Genomic DNA, 16,130 nt, shown 5'->3' with positions numbered 1-16,130 from the left:
GAGGAGGGTGAGCCTCACTCAGCAGGTGCAGGAGAAGGATGTGGGGTTCAGCATCACAGAGACCTGCATGCAAGTCCTTGCTACACCACTTACTAGCCGGTGACCCTAGACAGTTCTTTAGCTTCTCTGAGCCTTACTTTCCTTACCTGGACACAGAGACGACAATACCCAGCGCTCAGGGTGGGGGTGCAGGGTAATGTCAGGTGCCGAGCAGATCTTGTTCATCCGTTCGTAATTCATTCACAAATATTATCAAGCACCAACCAACACGTGCCTGGCACTGTTAGTATTAGAGGTTCATGGGAGAATAGGCCAGATGTGTCCCCTGCCTTCATGGCATGTATGGTCTAGTACTGAGCTCCTTGTCCTTGGCTGGGCTGGAGAGTCGTGGGGGGTGGGCTTTAGAAGATTGATGCCTTACTCCCAGCCCAATCAGAATCTCTGGGCATGAGGCCCAGGCCTCTGCATGTTTTAAAAACTTCCAGGGATGCTGCTGTGCAGCAGGATGGGCCCATGGTCTAGGGGAGAGTTCTCAGCCCCCGAGTGCCTGCTGTCTCTGCTCTGCTCTGCGCGCTCCTCCAGCATTACCTGCCGAATGCCTCACCCAGTCCAGGAGGGAGGACCTCTGCTACCCTCGTCCAGATGAGGACACCAAATTGCTCTCTGGGAGCAATTTTCTGGAATCACACAGCCAATAAACAAAAGAATTGGAATTTGAAGTCCATCTGATGTTTCCAAAGCTCAGCTCTAAAAACACACATGAGAAACCCTCACCATAGGTAAATGTCTTCCCCTGTCTTTCTTCCCACAGCCCTGAGATGGGAAAAGACTGCAACACATCCATGTCAAGCAGCACTCGGAACGTCAGGGTGGTGCGACGCCACCCGCCTGGACATCAGAAGACCCAGTGCTAGAGCCAGTTCTTCTACATTTTAGGTGTGACTCTCATCATGTCCCTCTTCTCTCTGCGCCTCCATCTTCCCTTCTGTAATTTAGGAGAGCTAGAATAGGTGGTCCTGAGAGTCCAGCGTTTTCTGGTTCCTCGAGGTTCCCAGCCAGGGGCTTTGATGGAACTGAGGTGTTCGGGGGATCTTTAAGCCTTGTCACAAGGGGGCCCTAAGCCCCAGCTGTTCAAGGTGCATGAATGGTAAACTGTACCTTCTCTCACAAGGAGCCACTATGCGGCACAGACCACACTGGGTAGGAGGCTGCCTCCAAAGGGCGATTCTTAGAAACCCTGAACTTGAGTGGGACCAGCCAGTCTCCCACATGCATATGCATGAGTAGCATTTTTCACATTCCACCCAACCTCCCTATGCTAATGCAGCCCCACATACTTATTCCTGAAAAGGTAAACGCAGATTGCCAGAGGAAAGCTTTTTCATTAGCGCACACACATCTATTCAGTCAACTAGCATTGATTGAGCACCTGCTGTATGGAAGGCACTGTTCTAGGTGCTGGGGACCCAGCAGTGACAATGAGCTTTTTCCCTCATAGAGTGGACACTTCTAGTACAAGAGCTTTGGAGAGCAATCTCCATCTTGTCAATGGTAAAAAGCCAACCAACCAAATAACAACAACAAAAAACAGAAATAGAGCCTTTCACACACAAGTGCACTAGGTATTTGTAGGCAGAGAAAATGCTTATACAAGAATGGATTCTGCACCCGTTGCAATAATTTTGAGCCTCCCCTACAAATTGGGGACCTCAAATGTAAATATAACAATCTCCACTGAAGCATCCTACTATCTGAGAGAGAGAACCCTATACCTGAGGGCCTGAGTCTAGCCAAAGAGTCCCACCCCCCCGACCCCAGAGTTTAGAAATGTAATTAAAACCTCCTGCTTTTATCTTTGAAAGCACTTAAGTTGAGCACTTCACACTATAATATATATGTGCTATTTTTTTTTAATATAAAAATGTTCTAAATTATTCCCCACTTGTTACTAGACTCCCATGGCCCCACCCCAAATTACCAACTGCTGAGTAAAATGGATACAGGAAATAAAGAACTTGGCTCTGTAGGGGGTACTACACCACCCATATCCCAGCACTTCTAAGAAATTGCTCCCCTATGTCAAGACATGCAAAACCTTCCCAGCTGAGTTGTTCCCCCCAAGACCTGGTTTCTGTTCCTTGGTGGGAGAATTTTGCACTGTGTTCATGGATATGCCGTTCCCTGGAATACAGAGATCGAGAAAGACAAATATCTAAAGAGATAACATCAGATCCGGACAAGCCTCAGAGCTGGTCCAACCTCTTCACTGCACAGACAGGAAGAAGTTTTTCAAAGGCAAGGCTAACTGGAGTCTATCTGTAGAGGGCAATTCTTAGAATCCTTTCCCCATGTGACCTTCACGACCTCTCAGCCAGGCAGCTGGGAGGCTCTGGGTGGCCGAGGTAGGACCAGGGACTGCGTTGGCTCAGGGCTCTCTATAGATAAGGAAACTGAGGCTAGACGAGGATTAGTAAATCATTCAAGGTCACCAGCTAATAAATGCAAAGCCTAGAACCAAACCAGCTCTGACCCAAAGCCTAGGCACTTCACCGCCATGCCGCAAAGCCTGCATTTCCCTGTTCTGTGTGCACTTCAGCAGGGACCTGGGTGACGTGCCGGTTCTGATGCAGCAGGTCTAGAGCAGGACCTGGGACCTGCATTTCTAACAAACCCCTGAGGGATGCCGATGCTGCTGGGGCAGGGACCACAGCAAGTCTCTAAAGGAGGAAAGGCCAAAGAGGATTTCAAGATAGCAGGAGAGTATTCGAGACTGTGGGAGGCACTAGCAAAGGTTGGGAGAAGGAGGTATACTCGTTAAATTCAGAAACCAGCAAGGACTCCGTGTGGCTAAAGCCAGAGCATGGGCAGAGATGTGAGGGGAGAAGAGGCCTCGAGCTCCAGCCCAGAGAGGGGGATTTGTTGCCCTGGAACAGAAAGCACAGGAGGCTTTATGAGGGGACATGCATGATGGGACCTGCGTTTTGACGAGCACTCTGCAGTGAGAAGATGTGCTAGAGACGGAGAGAGGGGAAGTCCTATTGGCAAAGGGAGTTGCTATGACAATCCAATAGTGAGCATGGCACAGGTGGGGCCACGGCTTGGAAGTGACAGACGGATGCCACAGACACAGCTGGAGCAGAATCTGTTTCTTTGAAACAAAGCTACGGTACTCTTTCCAGGTGCTAAGCATTTCTCAGCCACTCCATTGCAGTAGAGCAACAGTGCAGAGATGACAAAAGCTGACAACAGAGACAATTCCAATGGCATCTCAGAATTGTGGGCTCTTAGAAGTGGGGCCCACCAACCGCGTCTCCCAATCCAGCCACAGTCCCACGGTGAGCCAGCATCTCCTTTCTTTGCAGATTAAGTATCTGAGTTCAAGAGTGGCAGTGACTTGGTCAAGCTCCCATAGCCGAGCCCTGAACCAAGGAATCCCATCTGTGGCATACTAACCTAGGTGAGTGCTGTGCATTTTAGAGGATCCCCCAGCAGAGAAAATAAAGACAGCCGTAATCTGGTATCAGCCACACTTGCAAATAGTAAACACACAAAACCATTCTATTAAACTGGAAGCTCATAGTCTAAAAGGGGAAGGGGTAGCCCCTGAAATGGAGCCATCTACTCTAGACAGTTAAGCCTGAAGTAAAATTAGAAAATGTGTCACATGGAAAAACTCTGCAGTGAGAAATGGTGTTTTTTCCTTCCTTTTTCTTTCTGTGGGAGAATGAGCAATTTGGCATTTTAACGAGAGAGAGAGAGAGAGAGAGAGAGAGAGAGAGAGAACACACGTATCTGTGGTCTGTTTTGTACCAAATACACACAGTTGTAGGATACAGTTTTGAATCCTGACTCATGGAATGGGATGTCAGTGCAGGATCTGAACAGGGCTGAGCATTGCTAAACTGAATCACTTCTCCCAACTGTCACCAAGTTTGGCCAAACTGAACTCAGAATGTTCATGCTGACAGCGCTTTTAGAGTTTACTTGGTCCAATCTCTTCATTTCCCAGGTAGAGAAGCTGAGGCCCAAAGAGAGACAGATATTTACCAAGATAAAAGAAGAACAGGGGAATGTCAAAGCTACACTTCCACCGGGTTATTCATTCTCTGCCAGGGCCAGGCACAGTGCTAGGTGCTGGGGATACAAGGAAAAATAACCCCACTCTGGACTCTCGGGGTGACCCACCCCATATGCCAGCCACTCAGAGCTGGGTGGTTTGAGATCAGGCTGTGAGGAAGGATATTCTGTGAGGTGAGGCCAGAGCAGCACATTGGTGGTCTTCAGAGGGTCTCAAACGTCATGCTAAGGTGTGTTACAATCATTTTCTATGGTTGCTATAACAAATGGCCACAAATTTAGTCACGTCCATCAACACAAATGTATTATCTTATGATGATTCTGCAGGTTAGAAGTGCAACACAGGTCTTCCTGTGCTCTTTTCAGGAAGCTTTAAGGGGAAAATCCATTTTCTTGTCTTTTCCAGCTTCTAGAGCAGGGGTGGGCAAACTTTTTGACTAGAGGGCCACAATGGGTTCTTAAACTGGACTGGAGGGCCAGAACAAAAGCATGGATGGAGTGTTTGTGTGAACTAATATAAATTCAAAGTAAACATCATTACATAAAAGGGTACGGTCTTTTTTTTTTTTTAGTTTTATTCATTTCAAATGGGCCGGATCTGGCCCGAGGGCCGTAGTTTGCCCACGGCTGTTCTAGAGGCTTCCCACATTCCTTGGCTTGTGGCCCCTTTCTCTATCTTCAGCACCAGCCAAGGAGGCTGCTCAAGTCCTTCTCACACTGTATCACCCTAACTTCCTCTTCTGTCTCCCTCTTTCGCTTTCAAAAGACTCTTGTGATCACACTGGGCCTACCTGGGTAATCTGAGATCCTTATCCTTTTTTATGTTGAGCTGATAATCAATATTAAGTCCATCTGCAATCCCAATTCCCTTTTGCCAGGTAACCTAATCTAGTCAAGGTTCTGGGGATTAGGATGTAGACACCTTTGAAGGCCTGCTACTCTTACTACAGGTGGTAAGCATGGGAAGATGACAAAGAGTTCTAAGAAGGGGTGACATCATCAGAGTTGGTTTTATAGAGCTGCTTAAACTTCAATGTGCACGTGAACCACCAGGGATCTTGTTAAAATGCAGATTCTGATTTATTGGGTCTGTGGGTGGGAGTGGAGGTTCTGCATTTCTACTAAGTTCCCAGGTAGTGCTGGTACTGCCGGTTGGTGGACCACATTTGAGTAGCAAGAAGCTAGGAGATTGCCATGGCTGCCATAGGAGGGTGGGGTAAGGGTGGTAAGAATGGAGGCCGGAGGACAAGCCTGTGTGCTGAAAATAAAGACAGAACTCACTACCACTAAGACTGTGTGGCTGGGAGGGGAGAAGCAGCTGGCTGATCCACCTTCAGATGGAGTTCTGAGTGTGACATTGTTGAAACTGCATGAATTCAGGTTCCGTTTGTCATCAGCTTTTGAACTCTGTCCTACAGGATGGAATGGTTATAACTTTCCAACACCGGAAAAGCATACCCCCCATTTTTCTTTCATGACCTGACATGTATGTTCTACCCAGCCCTGCTCTCACCCCGCTCTGACCTCTCCACCATCCATGGCAGTGATGGCTGCGGGTGGTCTCCCAGCAGGGCGGAGGCGCACAGACTTTGCTGTGGTCAAGAGTTCATAATGCTGGGTTTTCACTAAGTTCTCCACAGTCTCAGGCTTTGAATGATTTTCATTAATGTGCACCTTCAGATGGAGTTCTGTGTGAGACATTGTTGAAACTGCATGAATTTAGGTTCCGTTTGTCATCAGCTTTTGAACTCTGTCCTACAGGATGGAATGGTTATAACTTTCCAACACCGGAAAAGCATACCCCCTTTTTTCTTTCATGACCTGACATGTATGTTCTATCCAGCCCTGCTCTCACCCCCCTCTGACCTCTCCACCATCCATGGCAGTGATGGCCGCGGGTGGTCTCCCAGCAGGGCGGAGGCGCACAGACTTTGCTGTGGTCAAGAGTTCATAATGCTGGGTTTTCACTAAGTTCTCCACAGTCTCAGGCTTTGAATGATTCATTCATTAATGTATTCAAATGCTCATTGTGTCCTTTCCAGGCCATGTCAGATGTCGAGGAAGCATGGATAAATAAAACAGGGTTCCTGCCCTCAAGGAATCCACAGTGATGTGGGAGCAGGGAAGGAAGGACGTATTGAACTGGTCACCAAGGACAGGCCTGATACTTATCCCATTACTCCTCATAGTAGGAATGATTGTGCCATTACAGATAGGAAAAGAGAGGTAACCGGGCCCAGGTCACTCAGTGGGAAGTAGCAGAGCTGAGATTTGAACCAGGGAGACCTGGGATCCCAGAGCTCATGTGCATGAGCGATACCCCCTGAAGCTCCCTCTGGGGTCCAGTGCCAGCCCTGCCATTCACTTGAGCTACAACCACGAGCAGGGACTTTCCTCTTTGGGACTCAGGGTTGCTACCTTTGAAAGGAAGCTACTGGCCTGCATTGGTTCCTCTCACCCCTGGCTGCACTTTAAAAGGCTTGCTGTCACCGCAGATGGGTTAATTAAGAATCCTGGAAGTGGGGGAGGACTGAGCATCAGGTCCCTTTTGAATCCCAAGGTGACGCTAAGGTGCAGTCAGGGTTGAGAACCACCAAGGTCCTTGTGACCTAAGCTTTTGCATTCTAATTTTCTGAAAAACCTCCTCTTCTCTTCTCTCTCTCTTTTTAAATATATTTTTATTGATTTCAGAGAGGAAGGGATAAGGACAGAGAGAAAGAAAGAGAGTAATTGGCTGCCTTCTGCACACCCCACAATGGGGATTGAGCCTGCAACCCAGGCATATGCTCTGATCAGGAATCGAACCGTGCTCTCCTGGTTTATAGGTGAACGCTCAACCACTGAGCCATGCCAGCCACGCGAAACCTTCTCTTCTTATAGCCCTCACCACAAGATATATGCAAAATGGATGAATAAAATGGGGGAGGGGAGGAGAGAAGGGAGGAAGGAAGCCCTGGCTCCTCTCAACTAAGGATAATTGGGAGCAGTAATGCTGGCACTGTCCTTCTAGCTGTTATTTTCTCCTTTCAAATTAGAGCAATAGCAGCAGTGGACAGAGACTGAGGGAGGTGGGCATTCCCATGTGCTGTTGCTGGGAGTGGAAGTTACCATCACCTTTCCAAAGAATGCAATGAAAGCCTTCAATACGGGCACGTGGGAGACCCAATAATTTCTTTTAGGAATTTGGGCTAGGAAATAATCACAGAAATGGTCACATACAGACCTATAAGAATAGGACCATCACAATAGTATTTTTATAATAGTCCCCAACTGGAAACAGCCTGAAGCCCTAAAAGGGGACTAGTTTAATTATGGGACATCCACATAATGAAATACTATTTCAAATACAAAAGGGTGTTAGGGAAGAATTCTGTTGGGGAAGTGCCTCGATGGTTGTTAAAGGGGGGGAGGGGAGGCCAAGCAACAAAATACAATGCACAGAATGATTTATCATTATAATACACATGCATATTTAGGCATGGAAAAGAAACTTGAAGGATAGCCCACCAAATATTAGCAGGGTTTATCTCTGAGTCATGAGATAACATGTGATCTTTATAAACTCCTTTTATTTTCTCCTGTTTTTACAATGACTATTATTACCAAAAATTTTAAATATCGTTGAAGAAACTTGAAGGATAGCCCACCAAATATTAGCAGGGTTTATCTCTGAGTCATGAGCTAACATGTGATCTCTATAAACTCCTTTTATTTTCTCCTATGTTTTTACAATGACTATTATTACCAAAAATGTTAAATATCGTTGAAAAAAAATAAATCTCCTCTTTCAAAGCTTGCTTACCCCCGTTCCTGCCCCCATCTGCCAGTGGAAATGGGCGTCCCTACACCTGCATGAGGACACTCAGGATAAGCTCCTTAGCATGCAAGCCAGCTCTCTACTACTGGTGGCGAGTCCCTCCAGAGTGGGCACTGGGTCCAATGCAGCTCTTAAGCCACCCTGCCACTCACCCCAGGGGACCTCAGAGAGTGTAGGCAGCAGGAACTCTGGGAAGAGGACTAAAGTCTACAATAGTACCCCAAACACACATGGCAGACAGTTTTGGAGATATCAACAGATGTGCACTTTGGAGGAAGCTAGTTACATAAGACCTCCTGGTGGTGGAAGAGGCTTTAAGCTGGGCCCCATTTGCATCTCTCAGTGATGGTCTGCGTGACTCCTGGAGAGACCTTAGGCAGGGCTACTCCCTGCAAGGCAGATACTAGCCAAGCTCCCCAAACCCTGGAGGGGACTCACCCAGTACCTGAGATCAGGGGTCCTGGTCACTTGAGAGAGGCACCAGGACTCTCAGAACAGTTTTCTGTCCTGTCCAGACCTTTAATTCACCCATGGCATGCAACAAGTGTGAAATGATTTGGATTGGATGAAATTGGTGGGTCACGTCAAAAGAGTTGAGTTGAGTTCTGTTGGGGATAAGGGTTAGGTTGTACTCACTAGGTGACCTCGGTCTCGTGTCTCCTCTTAGATCCTTCCCAGGAAGAGGTCTGGACCTTCTCCCAGGTTCTGTTCTAACCCAACACTTCTCTCTCTGAAGTTGGAGTGGAGCAGAGGAAGGTGATCAGTCAGCAAACCTGGCTCCTCCCAACATTTCTGACTCACCTCAGCTGCCCTGTGTCTACAGTAATAGCTCAGACCCCACAGCCTGCTGTTCTGACTTAGAAGCTTTAACTGCTCGTTTGTTCTCTTCACTGCACCTGAATGTCTTCAACTGAATCTTATTGTAAGATCGCCTCCCTTTTAAGAACCCTCACCTGCCACTACCACTATGACACTCCCAGTATCCAAGCATATCAGGAGGAGATTTTGTGATAAATCAATCTATACTGAATAATTTATGGCTTAATAAAGGAGGTAGGGGTGAGTGTCCTTACCAGATTTTAAAACATTACAAAGCAACCATTATCAAGACCATGTGGATTTTAAAAAACAACAACACATATGCATGAGAAAGCAACCAGTAATATAGAGTTTCCAGGAAATAAATTTCTGTATTTCTGTCATTAAAAGAAAAAATTTACATGATAACCAGAAACAACAAAATGATGGAGAAACAGCTCATATTTTAATTAGTATCTGGGAGAATCCAGTGTACTACTTTGGAAGTTACACCCCAATCTATAGTCCATTTTAAATGGATCAAGCTGTTAATTAGTATCTGGGAGAATCCAGTGTACTACTTTGGATCAAGCTGCAGACATTAAAAGGAAATGGGAAAGCAAGATCATCCATTTAGCTGGCAGAGAAAATATAAATATACAATTGTTTACAAAACACAGGCTATCAGGAATAAGTGGGGATAAACTAGAAAAATTGTTTATACAATTAGATGGAATGAAAAAAGATAAAGGGTAAAGTAACAGCAGTGTAAACTCACACTAGTTGTGAAGGTTACTAAAAAGAAATAAAAACTAAAAGCTCAATAATGTACCCTGACTACTCTGTCCTGGTCGGCCCGGAGCTGGCAGAGCTGTAAAAGAGTCGGGATGACGTACATACCGCAGAGGACGTGGTGAATTGGAGAACTCTCTCTAGACCACAGGCTAGACCTACCCATTCATTCCTTCTTTGATTCACTGAGAGTTTGTTGAGCACCCACTCAGCCAGGCCCTGTGCTGGGTCCTGGGATTCAGAGTTGGACAAGGCCCAGTCCCTGCCTCACAGAATTTCCCATGTGGTAAGGGAGACAGACAAGTAACTAAGGCCACAGTCTAGTCCGGAAAGCCCTGTGACTGAGAGATGGGTGAATACAGTATTAGCCCAGAGGAGAGACCCAACATGCCTGGCAGAGCAGGAGGGCTTCCCAGAAAGGAAACCTAAAGGATGAATTGGGTTTGCCAGGTGGACAAGGGGAAAGGCATTCTTTTTTTCTTTTTTTTAAATATATTTTATTGATTTTTTACAGAGAGGGAGAGGGATAGAGAGTTAGAAACATTGATGAGAGAGAAACATTGATCAGCTGCCTCCTGCACACCCCCTACTGGGGATGTGTCCGCAACCAAGGCACATGCCCTTGACTGGAATCGAACCTGAGACCCTTCAGGCTGCAGGCGGACGCTCTATCCACTGCGCCAAACCGGCCAGGGCTGGGGAAAGGCATTCTTAAAAAAGGTCCAGCCTGTGCAAAGACACAGAGGTGGGACATCACATACCTCATTCAGAAATCTACAGTGGTTTGGTGTGAGCCCAAGGGCTCCGTGTAAGTGGCCAGACCACAAAGGGCCTGCTGGGGTAAGGAGCATGACTCCATCCTAGGTATAATGAGAACCCAGCAAGAGCAATTAAACTAGGGAGTAGCATGATTAAATGTGTTTCTAAGAAAAATCCATCTAACTACATAAGAACTATCCAACTAGTTCTGTCTATGATGGGTGAGTCTGTTTGGGAGAATCTAGTCAAAGAAAATAACCCAAAAGAAAACAAAGGTCATTTATCTAAAGATGTTCCTAGCAGTATGTTTACTATAGTAACAAAATAATAAAAGCCTAATATGCAAATTGTTCAACCGGCAGTTCGACCTGGAGTTCGACCGCTCACTATGACATGCGCTGACCACCAGGGGGCGGCGTGGAACATGGTGGGCATCGGCGATGCGGCACTGGCAGTGGGTGGCAGTGGAAGCGTTACTGGCCCTGATGGGCCCCAACGAGAGTGGGACCGTGTGGCAGGATGGTGGAGCAGATGAGTGGGTGGTGCCAGACCAAGACTGGTGTGAGCGGGGGGGCTGATCGCCCCTGGATGGCAACCTGAAGCCCAGGCAGGGGGCAGGGCCACCGCCTGGCTCCCCCTGGGTTCACACAGGAGCCAGTCTGCGAGGTCGGCCAGGAGAGAGTGCGCTGCCTGCCTGGCTTTTGTGAGGCACCGCTGGTCGGCCCAGAGGCCCATGCTGCACCCGGCCCGCAGCATCCGACCATGCTCACTGCATCTCCATGTGGGGACTCAGGTGCTGTGATTCAGGCAGAGGGGCGCACGTGGGGGCCCAGGGCCCAGGGGCTGCCCAGGGCCCAGAGGTCAGCTGGGACCTGCCCTTCCATGCCAGACACTCACACTTTGATTGCTGGCCAGGCCTAGGGACCGCACCCGTGCACGAATTTCATGCACCGGGCCTCTAGTAATAACAAAATGGCCAAAGTCCAAGTGACCAACTCTGGACAAATGAGGCATGACCCACACTTCAAGGTGCTCCCATGGGAAATGGAGATGAATAAACATATTGATAGTACAGAGAGGGACTGTGGCTGGGGCCTGGAGAGAGAGATGTAGGGATATAGTGATAAGAAAACTCCACTGGAGAGATCAAGGGAAGGCACCCTGGAAGAGGTACCATTTAGGCTGGTAGGTGGGATTAGACCTTCAAGAAAAAGGGAATGTGAGAAAGCGTGCTCGAGATCAGGGGTGGGCAAACTTTTTGACTCGAGGGCCACAATGGGTTCTTAAACTGGACCGGAGGGCCAGAACAAAAGCATGGATGGAGTGTTTGTGTGAACTAATATAAATTCAAAGTAAACATCATTACATAAAAGGGTACGGTCTTTTTTTTTTTTTTAGTTTTATTCATTTCAAATGGGCCGGATCCGGCCCTCGGGCCGTAGTTTGCCCACGGCTGCTCTAGATGGAGATTAGTTCACACCTGTGCAAAGTCAAGGAGACTGCAAAATTCTAACTATACATGGGGAGCTGTGAGTGGTTCAGGTGATGGCAATTTTCAGCATTCACTTTGTTGTAAAACACACAAATGGGTGTGAGGTTACCATAGGCATCCCCAACTTCAGACAAAACAAAACAAAAAATCAGCCAGTAATTAAAACACTACAATCATTTATATTCATCACAACTTCTAATGGTATGTGAGCAACAGTAACTCATTACCAGTCCTGGTATAGGCAAGGCAGGGAGCCAGGGCTGCAAAATCCCGGGTGTGACTCTTCCTTCTTTCTCACTCAGGAAAGCACATGAGACTGCCAGTGAGCAAGAGCGAGATAATTAGAGGGAAAACCGGAGCCTGCTCTGATGAGTTTTTAGTATTTCTTCAAAGAAGACCTACGAACAGCAAACAAGCACATGAAGTGATGCTCAACGTCAGTAGTCATGGGGGAAATGCAAATCCAAACCCCCAGATACCACTTCACACCCACTAAAATGGCTTTAATTAAAAAATGGAAAATTACAAGTGTTGGCAAGAATATGGAAAAATCAGAACCCCTGTACACTACTGGTGAGACTGTAAAATGGTGCAGCCACCGTGGAAAATAGTTTGGGAGTTCCTCAAAAACTTAAGCATGGAATTACTTCATGACCCAGCAATTCCCCTTCTAGCTATACACATAAAATAATTGAAAACAAATATTCAAACAAATCCTTGCATACAGATATTCATAATAACACTATTCCCAATAGCCAAATATCCCTATGAGTGGAAGATGAATAAAACAATTGTGGTATATCCATACAATGGAATATTATTCAACCATAAAAAAAGAATAAAGTACGGACTCATGCTACAATATGATGAACCTCAAAAGCATTATGCTAAGTAAGAGAAGGCCAGACACAGAAGGTCATGTATTATATAATTCCATGTATGCAAAATGTCCAGAATAGGCAAATCCATAGAGACAGAAAGCAGTTTAGTGGTTGGCAGGGGTTGGTGAGGTGTGACTGGGGGGATAGGGAGTGGCTGCTGAATGGAATTAAGGTTTTCTTTTAGAGTGATGAAAATTTTTAGAAGCAGATAAAAACAACAACTGCACAACACTGTAAATGTATTAAATGCCACTGAATTGCACAGGTGAAGATGGCTAGTTTTATGTTACGTGAATTTTACCTCAAAAAAGTAAATCAGGATATCTAAATGTCCAATAAATACATGAAAAGGTAATCAACTTAATAATCAGGAAAACATAAATGAAGACTACAGTAAGATTCTAATAGGTACCCATTAGAAAGGCTGGAATTAAGCCCAGTGACAAGACCAAGTGCTGGTGAGGATGCTAAAAAACGGGGACGCTCATACCAGGTTGGTGGCTGTGTACCTGCGAACAACCAGGTGACAGACATGCTGTCTGTTCATGCGTTGTCTGTTTGGTTGGAGGATTTGCATACCCTGTTACCCAGCATTCCACTCTTAGACACAGAATCAAGAGAAATGTGTGCACATGTGCACCAAGAGACATGTACAAGAATGTTCACAGACACACTACTATATCATCCCCAAATGGGAAAAATATTGTTGAAGACAAATGGATAGATAATATACATGTTATTAATACAGTGGAATATTATATAGCAATGAAGATGGATTAGCTACACATGCAACAGCATGAATGAATCTCAAAAACTTAATATTCAGTTTAAAAAGGCAGGCACCAAAGAAGACATCCTACATGTATAAAGTTCAAAATCAAGTAAAATGGAACTTTGGAATTTGGGGATACATGTTTAGGTCCTAAAGTTATTTTTTAAAAGTAAGGAAATGATCACATTGAAAGTCAAAGTGATAGTTGTCTCTGAGGACACAAAGGAGCTTCCGGGAGCTATGCTATTTCTTTCTTTTTTGTTATTTTATTGATTTTTTACAGAGAGGAAGGGAGAGGGATAGACAGTTAGAAACATCGATGAGAGAGAAACATCCATCAGCTGCCTTCTGCACGCCCTCTACTGGGGATGTGCCCGCAACTAAGGTACATGCCCTTGACCGGAATCAAACCTGGGACCCTTTAGTCCGCAGGCCGACGCTCTATCCACTGAGCCAAACCGGTTAGGGCTATGCTATTTCTTCACCTGGGTTATGTGATGTTTGTACTGTGAGAAATCATTGAACCGTTCTTTTTAATTTATTCTCACCAGAGAATATGTTTATTGGTTTTAGAGAGAGGGGAAGGGAGGGGAAAGGAGGAGAGGGGAGAGAGAGGGAGAGAGAGAGAGGGAAGTAGAGGGAGAGAAACATCAACGTGAAAGAGAAACGTCGATAGGTTCACAATCAAACACTTTAAAGAAAAGTAAATAATTCGCACATATCAGCATTTTATCTGGAACAAATTACTTGTGGCACTACCGTCCCTGTCCCCACAACAACCTCATCATCTAAAATAGCGGCTATTCCAATGACACTGAACTTTACTACTCAGCCATGACCCCTTAGGGACACAAGGATGGATGTGAGGGCAAGGGTCCCTTTCAGGGTCTCTTTAAACTGGGTGGGCAGGAAACCCTGAGGGGCCTGGAAGCCTTGGGCCTTTGGGACTCACTTTCCTCATCTGAAGGACCGAGACAGTAACAGTCCCTGTCCCCACCCCGTGGAGCATTGTGAGGACTGGATGAACGAAGTATGAGTGTGTTCACAGCTCTGCCTGAGCATATGAAGTGATTTATAGGTGTTAGACTAATTGAACTGCATGCAAAATTTGGTTTGCAAGAGGATATTTCATGCATCTAGAAGATTCTGAGTCTCAAAGGGACACCGAATACCCATCATTGCAAATGGCCCTACCCAGGCCCTGTTCAGCGCCTGAGGGCTTCCTGGCACTCCCTTCTTACATGATAGATGAGAACAGGACTTCCTCTGTGTTAGCAACCACAGCCCCGACCTGTCTCCCAGGGACCCAGCCTGCAGGAGCAGGAGGAGGAAAGAGACACAAAGTATCTCTCCTCATAGCCTTCTTCCTTTTGGGGGTGAGGGTTGCAGCAAAGTTCACCGAGGATCACAGAACCCGAAGCTGCCTCTGCTGCTGAGTTGGCAGTAACCTATATCACATGCAAAATTGCAATGTTCCCACATGGGCCATGGTGCTGAGAAGCCAAAACTGTGCTCCAGCTGCCCTTTGATCTGCAAGAAATGCCAGGCTGGACGCTCTGGCAGGAAAAGCTGTCATCGCGTTTGGGTCTCCCTCCCAAGGAAACAATGGTCCGGGCTGTCCCAGGCTTCCTCCAGCACACAAAGAGTTAACCAAGGCCACCCACCCAATCCCCACTTTCCTTCATGGAGACACCTCTATGGAGACTGTGTTCTAATCTCCTAAATCCAAAAGGGGTCAGAGACCACTGTTGGGGAGCACAGCTCTCCCACAAAACTGCATGGAGGAAGGGCGGAGCAAGGCACGACTGGAGCCTGCAAATCTGGGCTCAGTTCTGCCATTGGACCGGCCACTTCCTAAGCCTCTCTCATCCTCAGTGTCCTCTTCTGTAAGAATTCCTGCATTGCTTTCTAACACAGCTACTGCAAGCACCAAGCCACAATACCTATCACTTATTTTCTGCCTGGTATGCACCAGCGTGTGGAAAGCATATTATTTCTAATATCTCTCTTAATCTTCACAGCAGCCCTAGGAGGTCAGGTGATTTAATTACCCCCTCCCTTTTTTTTGAATGAGGAAACTGAAGCCCAGAGAGGTGAAATTAATTGCCCAAGGTCACCCAACTAGGCACAATTCAACCCCATGCTGCCTGACACAACCTAACCAAAACATGTTTTAACTAATACCCCACGATTCTTCCCACCGCCTCTGGGTCCAGGTGGGGAAAGTGAGCCTTGGGAAACAGAAGGCACCAGATCCCCTGGCTCCCAGCCCATAGCTCTTCCCATCACCCATGGAACCACTGCCCCGTGGAGGTGACTCCCGAGGTAACTCAGCGCTAAGTTAGGCATCAGAGCAATTCAGTCCCGTTACTTCTTTCGAGGCAACGGCGCCAGGTGTCTCTGCTGGCGGTCATGCGTCCGCACCTGGGTACAGGGAGGGCACCACACCTGCCCTGACAATGAGCTGGGCAGCACGCATGACCTGGGCGCGGGCACTGGGCGCAGCTAACTGTCCCCGCGGAGCCGCTGGTGCCCTCCGGTGCTTCCAAAGGCTCTCGATGCCCAGAACTGGAGGGGCCACGCCTAACTTAGACATCTTGGATGCCCAGAGACCGCTCCATCCACCCCAGCTGCCCGGGACTCCCACCCACTCCAGGAACCCCCTCGGGAAGCCGCGGCAGGACCGCCAGTGCGCACGGAGCGGCGAGGACTCCCTTTTATGTCCAGGAATGAGGCGCGCAC

The 16,130-nt window shown here is 47.1% G+C and overlaps 1 protein-coding gene across 1 annotated transcript in view; it reads right to left on the bottom strand.

The window, feature by feature from the left end:
* Positions 1-15,984, bottom strand: part of COL15A1 (collagen, type XV, alpha 1) — a 101,872-nt gene extending 85,888 nt beyond the window's left edge. Inside the window, exon 1 of the mRNA XM_005870651.2 lies at positions 15,813-15,984. Coding sequence (XP_005870713.2) covers positions 15,813-15,984 — 172 coding nt within the window. The remainder of the gene's footprint in view (positions 1-15,812) is intronic.
* Between the last annotated feature and the right edge of the window lie 146 nt (positions 15,985-16,130).

This window comes from Myotis brandtii, unplaced genomic scaffold (genome assembly GCF_000412655.1).
Source record: "Myotis brandtii unplaced genomic scaffold, ASM41265v1 scaffold320, whole genome shotgun sequence".
In the NCBI taxonomy this organism is placed as follows: Eukaryota; Metazoa; Chordata; class Mammalia; order Chiroptera; family Vespertilionidae; genus Myotis; species Myotis brandtii.
Note: the sequence above shows the minus strand (reverse complement) of the source record. Positions and strands in the feature narration are given on the sequence as shown.